The following is a 19,540-nucleotide window of genomic DNA, read 5'->3' as shown; positions in this document are numbered from 1 at the left end:
TGTCAACAGTAAAAAAAAAAAAATAATTTACACATCTTATGATCAATCCAGTAGGAGGGAGAAGAAGATACAAAGACTGGAAAAGCCAACATCCAGCTCCCAGTCCTACCTAGGAAAATGTTGAACCATCAGTAAAATCCAGACCACTAAACACAAGCACCGTGATTACATACACATTCCTTAAAGTGGAGCTGGCAAAGCTGAGAAATTATTAATTTCACTTACTTCCAAGACTAACCCATGGAATCACTCCAGATGGCTTCACTTAAAACTTTTGTAGGTATACAAAATGGGTAGACACAAACCCAAGGACCTGAAACACTTGCTACTTTGGAAAAATCACTTTACCCCAATGTCTGTTGAAATAAATTTTAGTTGTTTAGAAACTGTTTAAAATTTAGGATCATTCAGTAAATGGCAGGATATGTCTTTTTTACTCTTTTTGTAATATAAATAATTTTTAATGAAATTATGGTCAGAACTATCAGTATTTGGGGGCTGGAAGGATTTTTTAGAATTTAAAACTAGTAATAGTTGGAGGTCTGCACCTAATTGGTAAGAGTTTATCTTCCTGCCAGCTAGTACAGAGATCCAAGTAAAATAAGAAGTAAATTTCACAGTGTCATGTTTTGCATAATTTTTCAAGTTCTTAACTTTGATAAGCATTCTATTAAGCAAGGGACACTTGAGCTGGATAATGAGCTAAGAAAACTTTGAGGGAAAATAATTTTATACATTTAGTAAGGAAAAACCACTTTCCTGGATTCTTTACCTAGTTTGGCCCTAGCCTTTTAACTTTAAATACTGAAAGGTCTAACTCAAAATGAATGTATTTGAAAAGAAGACTACACAATAATTTACATTCTAAAAGTTTCAAGAAAGAACAAAATGATTTTTAAAAAGCCTACTTATTTCTAAGAAGTTACAAAAGAAAATAAGAACTTAATTAACCTCAAATTAATTAATTTATTTTATGGAATTCAATTTCACAATATTCAATGTGTGAAATTCAGATTCCTAATTTCAATCTCTGAAATTTATATTAGCATATCCATTAAGTTTCTGTGAAAAACTATGAACTTTTTAAGAAGCCAAACTCCAATTTTGTGCTTATGCCTAAAGGAAAGGTCACTGATCTTTTAAAAACTTATTTTTGTATTTTTAGCTGTACTTCTAATTATACAGCATGTAATAAAGCACACAGATTTGTGAGAGAACTTTGTCAGCTCTATGCGGCTTCAATTAAAAAATAAAAATAACATTCCAAAAGAATAAATCTCAGAGACAATCATGTGGAGCTATAAAACAATTTTAAAGCAAATACTGTGGTCAGTACACTTCCTCTGTGTTTCCCACACAAACCATGACCATATCTTGGCTAAGGACTCACTGTGCTTTCTCTGGTTTCCGTATAACTCAGAGAGAACATTATAATTACAGTGGTAAGATACAGAAACAAGCAAGTGACTACAATGCAAATGTATACAGACAGAGAAATCTTATCTTGTGAAACAGTCCCAGTATCTGCATTGTGTTTTCTTATCACTATTATTTCCTTCTCTCCCCTATTCCAATCCTAAATCAACCCAATTCTATATAGAAACCTCTTTAGTTAATTCTACATTTATTCAGAACAAATTAATATTAGCTCAGTTCTAAATTATCCATAGAATATTTACAAACCTCAGAAGAAATATTAGAATTAAGGGGAAATGTTTCCTTTAAAAAGTGGAGAAAGTGTAACAAAAGACAGATGTTATTAAAATTAGGGCTCAAATTTTACATTTACAAAGAGTAATATGTAAAGTATCCTTCAACACTAGTCAGAAAACCTAGTGGGACCAAATTTAAATACCCATTTTTAAAAGTGTTTTTCGGTTAGGAGAAGTGAATGAATAAATATCGAACGCAGTAAGTTAAATCATTTATTTAGAAAAGAAAAGCGTATGTTTGTGCTTGTAGCATCCTTAAACAATTTTGCTAAATTAAAAGAAAGTAAATTCCTAAGATTTTTTTGGTTAGATTAGTACAATCCAACTTTTTAGAAATGATAAACATAATAAGCCCTTCATACTTTCCAAGAATTCCTTTAAGTAAATTTAGAAACATAAATTCTTATAAATTAACATTAAACATAAGTTCTTATAAGTTAACGTTGTCAACTTCATAAAATTGTCACTTCCTACTCATGAAACTGAATTTAGTTTTACCTTCAATTTATGCATTTGAAATGCTAAATTTGTTTTTCTAAAATATTCTAGTTATCTCACCTTAGATCAGACACTGTCAGGCATTAAGCACTCTTTAAATTACCACATTTTTTCCTTCTCTTAAAATTAACAAATAGACTCAATTAAGCATTATTAGTTCAGTTCAGTTGCTCAGTCGTGTCTGACTCTTTGAGACCACATGGACTGCAGCACGCCAGGCCGCCCTGTCCATCACCAACTCGAGTTTACCCAAACTCATGTCCAGCAAGTCGGTGATGCCATCTAACCATCTCATCCTCTGCCGTCCCCTTCTTCTCCTGCCCTCAATCTTTCCCAGCATCAGGGTCTTTTCAAATGAGTCAGCTCTTTGCATCAGGTGGCCAAAGTATTGGAGTTTCAGCTTCAACATCAGTCCTTCCAATGAACATCCAGGACTGATCTCCTTTAGGATGGACTGGTTGGATCTCCTTGCAGTCCAAGGGACTTTTAAGCTTTTATAAATACCAATCATAAAGCATTAAAATTTTAATATCATAAAAAGGTTTGCTAATTTACCAGTATTAGGCAATAAACCATATTAAAAATATTCTAGTACATTTTTATAGGGAATCTCTAACTGAAAATTTTATATAAATCAGTAAGTGAAAATCTAAGCAATATATTTCTCCAAAAGGTGAACATATGAAAATAGGTATTCTGTTTATGAAAATATAAACTAAGCACTACCTTTTAGAAAACAATCTGGCAACTATCAAAATTTTCAATGTAAATACCTCATGGGGCAGCAATTCTAACTATGGCTGTATCTGTAAAACTCTACCAAGAAAGAACACACACAAATGTATACTTTCTGCAAATTATATGTAATAGCAAAAAAAGGGGGTACCAGGAGTGAGAGGAAGGCAAATAACAGCTCTTCACATAAGGTACAGTGGTTCATCTTTTTCTTTACAATTCCTCAGTACTGAGGATAGGGGGTGCTGAGATGTTTTTTAAGAAGGAAAAACCAAATAATTGGAACCTAGGAAAAACATAATATTAGATATAGGAAAAAAGAAGTTAATTGGATGCAGTTTAACTGGAAGCCTGAGTACTATCTGGGGTTCCCCTTGTGATTCAGCTGGTAAAGAATCCGCCTGCAATGCGGGAGACCTGGGTTAGATCCCGGGATTGGGAAGATCCCCTGGAGAAGGGAAAGGCTACCCACTCCAGTATTCTGGCCTGGAGAATTCCATGGACTCTATAGTCCATGGGGTCTCAAAGAGTCGGACATGACTGAATGACTTTTACTTCTGAGTACCATCTAACAAATGCATAATGTCTCAACTATTAGCTTCTATTTTCTATACCTTAATAAGAACAACACAAATCTCCTAAAAGTTAGCCTGTATGAGCTAAATTAACATGGACTGATTGAAAGGTATGTCACACTTTGAAAATCTGAAACAATTTCACTGGCATAAAAGCCACCTTAGACAGAAAAGTATTATGGAGACAGGATGGGAACAAATCCTACCTTTAACTGTTTTCACAAATGCTTGTTTTTCTTTATTTGGATCTTTTTCATCTACTAAAATCCCATGGAAAATACGCCCAAAAGTACCTAGAAGGAAAAACAATAATTACTGAGATCATATGATAATGCTTATAAAATTATAAGTACAAAATTTTCTGGCACAATACAACTTAAATATAACAAGGCCAAATGTGATCAACATTACTCCAGCCCTAGCATAGAAAGACTCAAATCTTTATTTTTCTTCTTTTTAAACTACAAAACATCTTAACTTGCTTTTAGAAAAGATGTATTTAAACTGTCTATGAGAATTCATTCTGAAATAGCCTAAACAAACTAACGATACAGCTAGGAGCACTGGAGCTCAGTAATGGGCTATCCACAGAGACATTTATGAGTTTTGAGCCTCAGAGCAATGACAAAGGAGAAAAATGGACTCTCCTTATACATTCAAAAACACACAATAAAAACCTGCTTCCGTTAATGACTATTTGCCTCTGGGACAGTTCAAGCCCCTCCCTTAGCTGTGACTGACAAACAAGCATCTCTAACTGACAGATGAATTCAGAATGACTCACAGGCATCTAAAACACTTCAAACTGAGTTATGGAAGGGGAAAGTTACTGTCTATTGAACAACTTGAAGAGTTCAGTAAAGCATTTTATTATTAATTTCTGTCCTCTTCTTTCAGCATTGTCCCCAGTCAATACCCTGAAACTCAAAAAAGAAAGCAAGGACCAGCGAACAGGGAAGGGCAGGGTCTTATCTCTCAAACACTTATCATGTGTTACTTCATGTAATGTACATCAGTTCATCTAATCTTCGTGTCTAAAGTAGAAAACATAAGCCCATATTTACAGACAAGGAAACTGGCTATGGAAGACAGGAAATGATTTCTCTAAGGTCATCTAGGTAATAAACTGTGGGACTGAGACTGGAATTTGGGCATAACTCCAATACCGATGCATCTCCTTCTGCTGGAACCCCTGTACTTTCCATCACAGAGAAAATTACTTAGACTGTTTCAAAAAGGCCTGTGAGCAAGTGATCATCTTTGGACAAGAACTAAACAGGATATATCCTTTTAAAGGTGATAAACACTAATAATCATGCTTTAATATACTTGAATATCAAAATCGTTTCAAAGCTTAATAAGGCAAGTTAAAAATCTACAGAAAGGGAAAATAAAGATCAGTTTTATACAGGAAATAAATTGTGCACTGCTTTCTACCTGACCTGTCCCTTGAGAAACCTGTATGCAGGTCAGGAAGCAACAGTTAGAACTGGACATGGAACAACAGACTGGTTCCAAATAGGAAAAGGAGTACGTCAAGGCTGCTTATTTAACTTATATGCAGAGTACATCCTAAGAAACGCTGGGCTGGAAGAAGCACAAGCTGGAATCAAGATTGCCGGGAGAAATATCAATAACCTAAGATATGCAGATGACACCATCCTTATGGCAGAAAGTAAAGAAGGACTAAAGAGCTTCTTGATGAAAGTGAAAGGAGAGTGAAAAAGCTGGCTTACAACTCAACATTCAGAAAACTAAGATCATGGCATCTGGTCCCATCACTTCATGGGAAATAGATGGGGAAATAGTGGCTGACTTTATTTTGGGGGGCTCCAAAATCCCTGCAGATGGTGATTGCAGCCATGAAATTAAAAGACACTTTCTCCTTGGAAGGAAAGTTATGACCAACCTAGACAGCATATTAAAAAGCAGAGACATTACTTTGCCAACAAAGGTCCGTCTCGTCAAGGCTATGGTTTTTCCAGTGGTCATGTATGGATGTGAGAGTTGGACTATAAAGAAAGCTGAGTGCCAAAGAATTGATACTTTTGAACTGTGGTGTTGTAGAAGACTCTGGAGAGTCCCTTGGACTGCAAGGAGATCCAACCAGTCCATCCTAAAGGAGATCAGTCCTGGGTGTTCATCGGAGGGTCTGATGTTGAAGCTGAAACTCCAATACTTTGGCCATCTGATGTGAAGAGCTGACTCATTTGAAAAGACCCTGATGCTGGGAAAGATTGAGGGCAGGAAGAGAAGGGGATGACAGAGGATGAAATGGTTGGATAGCATCACTGACTCGATGGACATGGGTTTGGGTAGACTCCGGGAGTTGGTGATGGACAGGGAGGCCTGGAATGCTGAAGTTCATGGGGTCTCTAAGAGTCGGACATGACTAAGCGACTGAACTGAACTGAACTGAACTGAACTGCTTTCTATCCTTAGGGATGAAATGAGATGAAATTCTTAAAATGTGAAACAAAAAAATATTTATACTAACAGTAAATCTTCCTTGAAAACCTGATTTTGAGAGAATAGGTACCTTCTTGGAGTACATCTTTTAGAGTTATCCTCTCCCTGGATATTGCGATATCCTTCACCTTAGCTTTCGCCTCCAAAAGAGTGACACTTCTCAGGTCATTCTTCTCTATCCGCAAGGTAGGATAACCTGAGGAGCCAACAAAGCCAAACCAAGAAATATAAATACCTTCTTATGGCATCAGGATCAACTAGTTCAGTTAGAACCCCAGGAGTCAAGTCATAGGAACAAATGAAGGTAAGAATCAAAAAGGAAAAAGGCACATACAGGGAGAATTATTTATGAAGGCCATACTAAATTTTAAAGAAACACTTTCCCACCTACCCCAAAACCTTTAAATGCAGAATTAAAACAAGAAATACTAAAAATAATATTTTATTAATACCACTTCAATTGCTTTTCTGCCAAATGAAACAAGCTTTGACTCATGGAATTAATCTAATCCCTTGAATGAACTGCTTTTTTCTCCAAAGATTTTCTAATATAGTCTCCTAACAAAAAAACTTCAAATGAAGAGATGTTTGTAAAAATAGCTTTTCTTAAAAAAAAAAAAAATATATATATATATATATAATTGGTTTAATCATTCTAGCATCCATACAGCCAGTCATACCTTTGTGAGATTCATATTCGTTTTTCAGTTCCCTTGATTCATATTCATTCTTAATATGATGATAGCAAAACAAAATTTCTGGCCATAAATTAAAATTCTCATTGCAACAAAAAAAAGTTAGAATAAAAGGAAGATCTAGTGTTATTAGCAAGCAGAAATTGGAATGGTTATTTTAGGGGAGAAAAATCCCGAAAGAAAGGGTGGACTCAGACAATGATTATTGGTGGCTGCTGGAAGAACTACATGAAAAGCTTTGAAAAACTTGATTATAAAAGGATGCACTAGGATGACAAAACCCGACCGCACTGATGAGCAGCTTGACCACGATACGTCTGGGTGTGTGTGCCTAGTATACATGAGGGTTTCATCCTTCCTGGAGCTCTCTGAGTTTCTTCCATTTGTATACTGCTGTGGTTTGTTATTTTTGAAAACTCTTGACTCCTTTATCTTCAAGTGTTTTTTTCTGCTCCTTTCACTTTTTTTTATTTACAGGCAAATACATTTCTGTTGGTTTTTTTAAAAAACACTATTTATTTTGTATCATACGAAGTATCTATCTCCTTAAGGTAATGTCTACAAAAACAAGTAAACTTATTGGTGGTAAACTTATAAATCTGTCAAAAAATAATTGTACTTCCACTGACTTTTTAAAATGCATTTTGCTTTTAGCATATATCATAATTTGCTTATCTACCTCTTTAAGGTTATATCCACAATCAAGAATGACTCTAATGAGCAAAGCTAAACATTTAAAGCAATGATGTGTTTCTTAGGAATAGTCTGAACTACCCTCACATCTATCATTTTATATCCTGAGGGACATACATCTTTCTTTCCTTGGTGGAGATGTTAACTGCTGCTATGATTTCTCTCAGATTTCTCTCAGATTAAGCTACAATGCCCACTTCTTTCCCCTTTCGTTTTTCTTGCCACATCTTACTAAAGACACTAGATCAACTATCCTGGAGAAAGTCCAGCATCTGACTCTTCCAGTGTCATCTAACTCATTCCTCTATCCCTGTAAACTGAGTCAGCCTTATAGCCTCAATTAGATCCAGGTTAACTCTCTGTGGGGGAAGAAGACAAGAATATTCCACCTGGGAATACAAACTACCTAGCTATCCTACTTTTAATGATGCTAAGTTCCAGGAGTGGATTCAGGCAGTAACACTATGATCCCTCAAATGGTAAAGCTCCCTACCTCTCTTTGTTCGTATAGTTTAAAACATGGACAATCCTTTCCTGAATCAAGTATTTTATTAGGGGATACAAGTATGATATTCTGATTCTACTATTCCTTCTGCATTTATTAGCTGGGATTTTTCTGTTAAAAAAAAAAATGTTCCCTTCGTAAGCCAGCACTATCTGGTTACTGCAAAATAGTTCATGCTCAGCTGTCACAGTAAGGTATTATTGGTGCCTCAGTTAACTCCCATAATAAACTTTTTTTAAAAAAAGTATCACTACAAATTTGTGGATTTTTACACATTTCTACATTTCACTTTTATATCACTTCAATCTATTGCAGTCATTATTCTTTTTGATGCTCAATGGTTCCAATTTGGAAAGCTCTTGTCTTTAGTAGTTTCCTTGATTTTTGGCTCAACAAATGTCCCAGGTTATCTTACTTATTCCTGACCCAGTCCTGATATCATCCATTTCTCCAAAGAATCCTCATTCTTCTTAATGAGAAACAATACTGAAAGACCATAGGAGGGCACTGGGTGAAGAACAGATATTCTTATTTTTTAAATAATGTTGTTTATCATTTTTTTAAATTGACTGTACATTTTGCATTCCCTCCTAGGATCATGTGTTTATTTGGGGGCTGTGCTGGGTCTTGACTGCTGTGCCTGGCCTTGTCTCTAGTTGTGGTGTGTGGGAGCTGCTCTCTAGATGCAGTGCATGGCTTCTCACTGTGGGGGCTTCTCTGGTTGCGGAGCACAGGCTCTAAGGCACGCGGGCTTCAGTATTTTGCAGCATGCAGATTCAGTAGCTGTGGTCCACCGGCTTAGTCGCTTTGTAGCCTGTAGGATCTTCCCAGTCCAGGGATCTAACCTGTGTCCCCTGTACTGGCAGGCAGATTCTTAACCACTGGACCACAAGGGAAGTCCAAAAACAGATATTCTTAATTTTAGTTTACTAGAAAGTAAATGTCAGTCCAAGGGAGATAAAGGTATCTTGCCTACAAGAACCTAATTAATCAATGGCACCAATGAGTTGAGTCCTGACTTGTGGCCCACTGTGTATCCTGATGATTGTGTTGTTTCTTGTTTGGTGAATGACGTTTCTCAATCCTCATTATGTCTAAATTATACTCCAAGAATGTTTATTTTCCCCTGAACAGCTACAGTATAAAAACTTTAATTAAAATCCTGTTCAAAATAAAGGAAATTAGATCTCCAATGGCAGCTAGTTTACCATCATGATCAGAAAACAATGTAAAGTCCTTACCACAGCCCATGAGACCATCAAATAATTCATTAAAATCCAAGTCTCTGTCTTCATACAGCTCAGGAGCTTATTCTAACTACTTGAAAATCCTCCTTTTGAATTTGTACAGAAGTGATTCAGTAGCCCTTTTAACATAATCTATAGAAACCTCCCTAAAACTAATTCTAACAACTAAACCTAAAATTTTAATACTTTAATTTTGGAATGTTTCATTCAATGTTCTAGAAAATAAAAGTTTAAGCCTAATTCATACATGTTAGATTCTATGAATATAGCATGGCATATGTCCCATACGTAATTAACCAAGGACAAGACAGACAGGACCAAGGACAGACAGACCATAAACAATTTTAGTAAATCATCTTTAACTTTTAGAATTAAATTAACTCTTACTGGTAATAGGAGTTGCATTGTTGGGTGTGTCGGCTCTCAGATACTGAGTCGTCTGGGTAGATGGCTGAGACAGCCCTTGGGAACTACTGCTGGCACTGATGCTGCAAATAATTTTTAAAAGAGAAATACTTGGCAAGTCAGCTTCAATGAGAAATTTCCTTTTTCAATACCTACAAAATGCATGGAGCCATTATAACCAGCTTAAAACCTTAACAGAGATCACAATAATGCATGGATCTCCATCACAAATGTTTCATACCGAAATTTTACTCTATCTCATAATGCAGAGCTCTATTCTTTTTCTTTCCTATCTCCACAATTATCAGGTGATTCATCATATCAAAGTCACTCACAAAATGTAGCATTCTTCAAATACCATAGATAGCAGTCTTGAACCTCATACAATATGTTAGGGAACTGTGGACCAACACTTAGTCAAGAACTCATGCCACTCAATTTAGATTGCTTTTAAGAAAAGGAGTATAAAGACAGGATTCTTTTAATGATGGTCCATAACCACATGGCCTACAGATGACGGCATATGAAAGCAAATCAAACATGCTCAAAGCTTGGGAAGGGATATCCTACCTGGTTCAAGTCTGTTTAATCGAATACATTTTGCTTCTTCTACAACCCTAATCCCACCTTTTGGGAATTTATAGAATTTATTAGAAATTGTTAGCACTTGAAGCATTTTATTATCCCACATTTTTTAAGTAATCAAGAGACCCAGAAGATGCTAGGCTCAAATAACTTCATACTCAAGATAACTACAAGTCAATGTCCTTTCATTTTGTCAGTGCACAACCACCTTATCCCAGGTCACCCTCGACCACATTCTAATTACACTGCCTCAAGTCTAGTAATTCTGAAGCAGTGGAAAAGTAAAGCATAGAAATTCAGCATGAAGTGTGAAATCAAAGGCAAGATGTCATACCCTCAAGAAGAAAGGGCTACCTTCCATGTCTCCCTTAGCTGCAGAATCAGCAGAGTCCAATCAGAGACTCCAAACTTTCCTAAATATGAAAATCTTTTGAATGACCACACCCCACACAATAGTTCTGTATTTTCAAAACCCAGTGATTAAAAGTACACATGACAAAAAGCTGCTACTCAAACATTGATCTATATAGGTCTACATGTATAGTAGGTACAGGATAGCACAGTGAAGAGATGGAAAGTATAACCCTGAATCCAAACTGCCAGCACCACCATTTATTAACTAGCTGCACGACCTTAGGCAAAATAGTGCTTTTGGAGCCTCAAATTCCTGATGGATAAAATGACTATAATACTACCTCCTGAAAAGGTTGCTAAAATAATTACATGAAAAATATAATCCTTTTAGGTCAGTGCCCTCTCCTCAAATATACATTTATAAATTATTATTACTATTTATGTTCATTATTACTAATATTACCATCCCTAATCCTTAGTACCACAGAGCACCCGTTTTTGGAGTTCTGAGCACAACTCAAAGATCACATCAGAAATTAAAACTGTAGAAGTCCAGGATTCAATAATGGGGAGGGAAAAGAAGCATTATCATTCTCAAAGATGGAGAAAATAATAGAATACAAATACTTACCCATAAAATGGGATTAAGAAAACCCACATCCCAGGATTTAGGGGAGGCTTAAGTTACATAATATATGTGGAAAGTACAATTTAAATATTCCCTGCAACCAGCACCGATGACTGAATAAATATGCACAGATCCCAGTTACTGTGTTTCTCTTCAGCAATTCAACAGTAGGTGGCACTCTTGTACCACCTCAGAATTCTTGAAAAGCCTGGGCATGCAACATTATGAGCATGTACGTATTTAGTGGCTGAAAGTTATGACCAACCTAGATAGCATACTCAAAAGCAGAGACATTACTTTGCCCACAAAGGTCAGTCTAGTCAAGGCTATGGTTTTTCCAGTGGTCACGTATGGATGTGAGAGTTGGACTGTAAAGAAAGCTAAGCACCGAAGAATTGATGCTTTTGAACTGTGGTGTTGGAGAAGACTCTTGAGAGTCCCTTGGACTACAAGGAGATCCAACCAGTCCATTCTGAAGGAGATCAGTCCTGGGTGTTTTTTGGAAGGAATGATGCTAAAGCTGAAACTCCAGTACTTTGACCACCTCATGCGAAGAGCTGACTCATTGTAAAGACCCTGATGCTGGGAGGGATTGGGGGCAGGAGGAGAAGGGGACGACAGAGGCTGAGATGGCTGGATGGCATCACTGACTCGATGCACATGAGTTTGAGTGAACTCTGGGAGATGGTGATGGACAGGGAGGCCTGGCGTGCTGCGATTCACGGGGTCGCAAAGAGTCGGACACGACTGAGCGACTGAACTGAACTGAATAATGAGCAAAGCACTATGTCAAGGGGTCAGAACAAACCTTTGAAATCCCAGATTTATGAGAGAAAGATAGAGCATTTGAGGATCAACCCTTGTTACCTATTAAAATCAATATTTACATAGCTATAGCACATGAGGTAAAAAGTGAGATAAAAATTGTACACTTGCTTACACTTAATAGTTTAATACCAGTCTAAATTAATTATCTCATTTAACTTTCATAAGCCAGTAAGATTAGCAGATATTAACTCTGCTATAGAGTTAAAGTTAGAATTTAGGGCAAAGATCATCATTTTCCTTCAGAGCGCTTGTTATAATTTATATTTATATATCTAATTCATTTATTCATTCAACACTATTTACTAAGCGTATATTAAATGCCAGATACTGTGCCAAGTGCTAGCGATACAGCAGTGAACACAATAAACAAAGGTCCCTACTTTCATGAAGCCTACATTCTAGCAGGGGTTTCTGGTTTAATATCTGGTTTAATATCTGTTACAGCAGACTATAAACTCCACGAAAGCAGGAAAAATACATGTTTTTTTATATATTTTTTATGAGAGCCTCCCACCACTCCTTCCTCCCCAACACTAAAGCCAGGGCCTGGCCCAAGAGGCCTCAAGTGGGCCCAACTGAGCCTCAGTGAGAGCTCAATTAACACTTATTGGATCAATCAATAAATAAACAGAGAAAAACACACTTTCTTCATATAGAAGGCTATATAAAGCACACAGAATGGTTGCTTCTGATATGAGCTATTGATATGTATCAAAAGAGGCAAAGAACTACTGTCGCTCTAACAGAATGGCTTCCTGCCTCTCTCCAGTCATTCTTTCTTCAAGAAATTCTTCATGCAATATTCATTCAACGATAGCTATTAGACACCAGACACAGAAATGAATACAGGGAAATAAAACGGCCTTGTCGCCAGTAATGAGACAATGGAAAATGAAGATATTGTCAAACAAGTTCAAGCACCCCACAAAGGAATGAGTTCTCCTATATTCAAGAGCCAACAGAGACAGACTATGGGGCAGACAGGGCAGAGGCCAGTCCCTCTGTGCAAAGACTTCACAGAAGCTCTGATTTTCCAGAACACACTCCCCCAGCACAGCAGAGACGGAAAAGATGAGCTTGTACTGTCACGACAGGGCAAGTCACACACGTGGGCTCCAACTGCCCCTGGCATGAGCACCCCCTTAGGCAGTTTTGGTCGCTGCCTCTAAATAAGCTGTGTAGAACAGGACTCTGGCTCCTGAGTGTCAGGTATGGAAGAACTCCCTATCATCTCTGTGCAAGGAATTCTGTGGAGCCATGGGTTCCATCAAACCTCACAAGGCTGTTGTCAAGACTAAGGGAATTAATGGATATAAAGCACGTGGAACAGTGCCTGGCATGTAACAAGTGAAAAAAGAAGTGAAAGTGTTAATTGCTCAGTTGTGTCTGACCCTTTGTGATCCCACAGACTGTAGTCTGCCAGGCTCCTCTGTTCATGCAGTTCTCCAGGCAAGAACACTGGAGTGGGTAGCCATTCCCTTCTCCAGGGAATCTTCCCAACCCGGGGATTGAACCCAGATCTCCTGCATTGCAGGCAGTTTCTTTACCATCTGAGCCATCAGGGAAACCAAATATAAGTGCTTTATACAATTACAATACTGAGTTATTACAATACATCTATTACAACAATTGGCCTTCCCTTATGGCTCAGACAGTGAAGAATCTGCCTGCAATGCAGGAGACCAGAGTTTGATCCCCAGGTTGGGAAGATCCCCTGGAGGAGGAAATGGCAACTCACTCCAGTATTCTTGCCTGGAGAATTCCATGGACAGAGGAGCCTGGAGGGCTGCAGCCATGGGGTCGCAAAGACTCAGACACGGCTGAGCGACTAACACTTTCACTTTCATTACGACAACGAGTCCTTCCTGTTGCTCTGCTCTGGTTCTAGCAGCACAACCCTGAAGAAGTTATTTAATCTCTTCAAGTCTGTTTCTTCATCTTTAAAACAAGGACAGCATCATATCCATTAAGTGGCTGTGAGCATCAAATAAAATACTACACATACAGAGCCTGGTGCAGTACTAGCAGACAGCCCCTGATGAAGCGGTAGTCACTGTTATCTCACAGGCCCCAGTGCAAAGAGAAGAAGCAAGCGCCTCAAACACTATTAGATTATTACATGGGAACTTTCTAGTCCCCACTATTAGCTTGCTGTCAAGTAGTAAGTAAAAGCTAGTAGAAAAGGCAGAGAAGGCAATGGCACCCCACTCCAGTACTCTTGCCTGGAAAATCCCATGGATGGAGGAGCCTGGTAGGCCGCAGTCCATGGGGTCGCTAGGAGTTGGACACGACTGAGCAACTTCACTTTCATGCATTGGAGAAGGAAATGGCAACCCACTCCAGTATTCTTGCCTGGAGAATCCCAGGGATGGGGGAGCCTGGTGGGCTGCCGTCTATGGGGTCGCACAGAGTCGGACACGACTGAAGCAACTTAGCAGCAGCAGTAGAACAGGCAAGAGTTGAAGAAGAAATCAATCCATTACTACCAGCACTGCAACTTTCTGAAAAGAAAAAGCCTAATAATGGCACTTACCATAATGCAGGGCTTGTTCTAAGAGCCTACAGTTTTATTTCACTAGAACTTAACAACATGCTTACTAAGTATGTGCCATGATCATCTCTGCTTTAGAGATAAGGAGAACCAAGACATAAAGAGGCTACAAAACCTCCTCTGGGCCACAAAGTTAGCAAGCAGCACAACCAGAATTCAGAGGTGTGCTAGCTCCAGTCCGTGCTCTTAACCACTAGGCTATCCCCTGAAAACAAGTGATGATGAAAGATGCTTCTCATCAGGCATCGTTTGGAAATCTTTGTCAAAAAACTAGAGAGAACTGGAACACCAATTAATGGGTGGTAATGAATTATTTCAGCAGCAAAGGTATAAGCCCCACAAATTCTTAAGTTTTTGTACAACTCTGACCTGATTGTACATGGTTCAGAGCCCTCACACACAAGCAAACCCTCAAAAACAATGTGTTTGTCAAGACTAACTCTGAAATGCTATGCCTCCCAGTCACCTTTAACTCTGCCATATCCTCTCGAGAGAGTTCCATCAAAATGTTCCTGTTACCTCACGACCTCCTTAGCTCTTCTCTACAAAACCCAAATCTAATGAACACAATCATACACACAAAACATATTCTGAAACACCTCACCCATGTGTTTCTTTTCTTACTCTGACCTCCTTTCTCTTCTTTCTCTGCTCAGATAAAAAAAGTGTAACAGAGGGGACAGAGAATACTTAGGGGCAGGAATTAATCCAACCAGCCTCCCCCATTCCCTTGTGCTGTTTCTGCCGGACATATGCTTACCCACTATATGTGTGACACCACATAGGACTGGGCAGTCAGCAGTAAGATGCAATGCTTCCCAACTGGAAAAAGCTTACATTCGAGCAGGAAAGACAAGTACATAAGAAAAGGTACAGTAATTGCTACCAAACAGAGAGAAATGAGAAACAGGGAAGGAAAGAGAGACAAAAAGAGGAGGGAGAAACTGATGGCTGGGGGGCTTAAAAAAGACTTCATGAAAGAGATGGCAACGGAGTTGAGATGTGAAGAATGGAGAGGGTTTGAATCCATGGCAAATATAGGGAACAAAAGAAGGCATGAACAAAAGTCCTGGAGGGCAAAGAGTAGAGCAAAGGTGAGGAACAAGTAATTATTTGACTGGAGCATAAGAGGCAAGTTCAAAGAGGAAGGGGTGCTTATCTCTACACTTGAAAGGAAGACACCTTGAAAGCCAAGTCACGAAGCTGAGACTGTCTTCAGTCAGCAAGCGGGAATCACTAAGGAGGGAAACGAGAACTGTGGGCTAGGAAAACAAACTCATCTATCATTTCATCTCTACCTCTCACCCTATCCTGTCTACAATGTACTTCTAGTCATCCTGACTCACCCAGGCTGGGACAAGCTGCTATATTCCCACACTATAATACATATCATCAAATTTATAAACTTTTATAAATATGGTTAATGTCAAAGATTAAATACGAAGCCATGATAGTACATCATTATTTTTTTATTCCTAGCACTTAGCATAATATCTACCAGTGTATCTCAAACGCTACACATTAGAGTCACCAGGGAAGCTTTAATAAAAAAAAATACTGAATGCCCAAACACCACCCTAGACCAATAACATCAGAATTTTTGGAAGGGGTATTGATATATTTTAAAAGTTTACCCATGACTCTAATAGGCAACCAGGTTGAGAACTAATTATTTAAATCATAGCAGGTTCTCAATAAATGTTAATAAACTGGATTGATGAATGGATGAATGGACCGATAACGATGGAGGGACAAGAGAGGAGGAAAAAGCAGGGCTATTTCAAAAAGGCACTAGAAGTCTAGAAGACAGTCATGTCAAAGGGGATAGAAAAAAAACTGATCTCTACTTTTTCACCAAATAATAAAACTGTAATTTATGACTTCACAAATTTTTTAAAAAAAACTACAGAGAAACACAAAGATGGTATTTTTCATTTGGCCAGGGCTTAATCACTCTCCCCTTCTTCCCTTCACCACTGTGCACCGCTGAGCATGGGTGTGGGTAGGCTCCCATGTATATGCAAATAACTGCTTTTATTTTTTTCCTTTCCCCAAAGATGTACGATACCTGTCATCCAGTTCAATCCTTTTCATACTATGAAGGTGCAAAACAGCTAATATTATTGCTACAAGAAATATTACTGCACAGCAAACCCCTACGCTGATATAAAACACACGCGTAGAAGTGGTTGGAGCTGCATGTACAGGATCATCTGAAATAAAAATGAACAGCACATTAAGCTTTTGAAACAAATGTCATCAATTGTTTTGTAACCCAATATACACAATGAGTATCCTGTTCTTTGTAAAAGAGATCTTCATTTCATGTGTCCTTTTTTTGATAAGATCGGTTACCAGTAGTGTGTTGCTATAAATTCATACAATTTAAGAAGGGTTTTTGTGTAGTTTAAAAAAGTGTCTTTAAATAGAACTTTTGGTTAATTAGTACAATTCACAAGTGGCATACACATAATAAACCATCTATCTATAGTCATGCTGTCCAACAGGGAAATGCTCTGCAGCATGCCATGCAGTACAGTAGCCACTGGCCACCTGTGGCTATTAAGCACTTGAAACGTAGCTAGTACAATGAAAGAACTGAAGTTTTAATTCTATTTCATTTTCATTAATTTAAATAGTCACATATGGCTAGTAATTACCATACTGGACAGCAAGCTCTACAGACCCTTCCTCAACAGTGGCTTCTGGTGTGAGAGATAAGACATCTATTTTGCCAATCACCACTCCCCAAAGGGGGAGGAATATACAGCAGAGCAACCCATGAGGTAAAACAAACATTTTTCATCGTTTTCTCTTGAGAGTTAAAAGAAATTATTTTGCTTATCTGTTTTTAAAAATAAAAGCAGGAAAACAAGACTCTACTCATGAAATAATATTCATCTTAATGTTACTCAAAAAGAAAGCCTCAGCAACAGAGAAATAATTTAAAGACACAGAGATACATGTGCACACATACACACAGGAGCAACAGAGAAAGACACAGAACCAAAGATCCACACGATAAGAGCAAGCAGAATGGAAGACAGAGAAACAGAAATACAAACGATGTAACTGGAACTGGGTAACTGAAGATTAATGAGTACTCACATCAGCATTCTACTGAAGAATCTGAGTTTTATCCTAATGATACGGGAAGTCACTGCAAGCCTTCAAGCAAAGGAATGGCACACATAACGATACTCCAAAAAAAAAACACCAAAGATGACTCTGCATGCTATAAAGAACACTGTGGGGAGGAGCAAGAGCAGAAGTAAGAACACGCCAAGAAAGAAACAGCCATGGCTTGGACAAGGATGTTATGGGGAAGGTAAGAAGTTCATGGACTGGGAAGCAGAGTCAACAGAGTTTGCTAAAGGGATTATGCCAGAATAGGAAGAAAAAGAGGAATCAAAGCTTTGGCTTAAAGAATTAGGTGGAAAAGGTACCTTTATAAAGAGGAAAAAGAAGCAGGTTGGGGAAAGAGAGAATTAAGAGTTTTGTTTTGTCCAAGAGCACCTGTACATGTCTATGTGGAGATGTCAAACTGACAGATATGCAAATGCAGAGTTATGGGAATACATCACGACAAAAGATATAAAAGCGACAGCTTTCAAAAACTTTTTTTAAGATTGCTTTCTAAAATTTAAACTTTGAATCAACAAATAATGAACCAGCACAGATTGATGTAGACAGACCAAATGGCTTTTAGAACAGCTATACTTGACCTGCAGCCTGAATGAAAGCAGGACTTTCCTTAAGAATGCTAGGGGTCATTCAACTTCAAGGGCTGGGAAAGGAAGGTCCCAAAGGTTGATGTTGGCAGCATCCATCTCAGCACATTCCAGGGCAGAGGAGAGGACACCACTCTGCTGGGCACATGCCCAGATGCACCCTGCCTGATTACCTTTAATTCCAGACTAGTGTATGCACTGTGCCCATTCCCTCATTGACATGTCATCTGCTACCACCTGGTTACCCTTCGGTCTCAGATGAGATGCCACTTTTCCTCAGGAAGCTGCCCGCATTTCCTCACAGGAGGTTACACACCCTTCTCCTCAGGGTCCCAAAGCACCTGTGCTTGCCATGCCACAGCTTGCCACAGGATATTGTTATCACTGCTTATGCCTATCCATTTCCTCTGGTGCATTAGAAGCCCCAGGGGGCTTACAAAGTCTGTTTCATTCAAGGTTTAATCTTCTGCCTCAATCATACCACCTCGCGTGTCATAGTGTAAATGTTAGGTAGGTGAAAACAAAGAAAGGGAAGGGAGGAGAGAGGGAGCAAGGAAGAGACCAAGGATAATCAACACTCTATTCTCCTTGTCAGAAATAATAATCCTAAGCATAAAAGGAATGGATAAAATCACCAGAATTTTAAAAGTAAGCTTGGGGAGCAGTGATATTTTAAAAAATAGTTTAATTTCTTCTCAAAGACAAATTCAAATGAAATATTTTTAAAAGGCAGATAAATCTCATATTATTTTCTCTTTAAAAAAGGTATACTTTGAAATACCCAGAACTATTCAATTTAACCAAGTACAAAATCTAACTACCAGTTTAGAAGAGAGAAAAACATGTTAAATGGCACCATTAAAATGCAGATGTGGAAAATTCTATGAGACAAATGAGTCAATTTCTTCAACAAATAAATGACAGTGAAGGGAAAGGGGTGGTTTCTGATTAATACATGCCAACCACATACAGTGTAAGTTTGCTTCATTTGGATCCTGATTCAGGGAAGAAACTATACACAGACAGCTTTGAGACAATCAGGTTAATGGGAACATGGATTCGCTATTAGAAGACATTAAGGAGTTAGTTTTGTTACATGTGATAAATCAAATACAAGTAAAGAGGTGTTGGATGATTGTGGCTTGTTTACTAATGACTTCTAAAAAGTTCTTTACACTGAAACATTTATAGGTGAAATGGCATGATGCCTAGGATGTGCTTTAAAAAATTCTACCCTTCCCTACCTACCACCTGTCTGAAAGAGGAAGGCATCAACAGTACAGGACTGGTAAATGTTGATGATTCCTAAGGAGGGTGATGGTCACATGG

The 19,540-nt window shown here is 38.2% G+C and overlaps 1 protein-coding gene across 2 annotated transcripts in view; it reads right to left on the bottom strand.

Moving 5' to 3' along the window:
- Positions 1-19,540, bottom strand: part of RYK (receptor like tyrosine kinase) — a 109,269-nt gene that overhangs the window by 45,790 nt on the left and 43,939 nt on the right. Inside the window, exons 6-9 of one of the 2 annotated variants that reach the window (XM_070376084.1) lie at positions 16,549-16,693; positions 9,517-9,617; positions 6,060-6,194; positions 3,727-3,813 (exon numbers count right to left, since the gene is read on the bottom strand). In XM_070376084.1, coding sequence (XP_070232185.1) covers positions 3,727-3,813; positions 6,060-6,194; positions 9,517-9,617; positions 16,549-16,693 — 468 coding nt within the window. The remainder of the gene's footprint in view (positions 1-3,726; positions 3,814-6,059; positions 6,195-9,516; positions 9,618-16,548; positions 16,694-19,540) is intronic. The other variant, XM_070376082.1, reaches the window with a different exon arrangement.

The sequence above is a fragment of the Bos mutus genome, chromosome 1, assembly GCF_027580195.1.
Source record: "Bos mutus isolate GX-2022 chromosome 1, NWIPB_WYAK_1.1, whole genome shotgun sequence".
Lineage (NCBI taxonomy): Eukaryota > Metazoa > Chordata > Mammalia > Artiodactyla > Bovidae > Bos > Bos mutus.
Note: the sequence above shows the minus strand (reverse complement) of the source record. Positions and strands in the feature narration are given on the sequence as shown.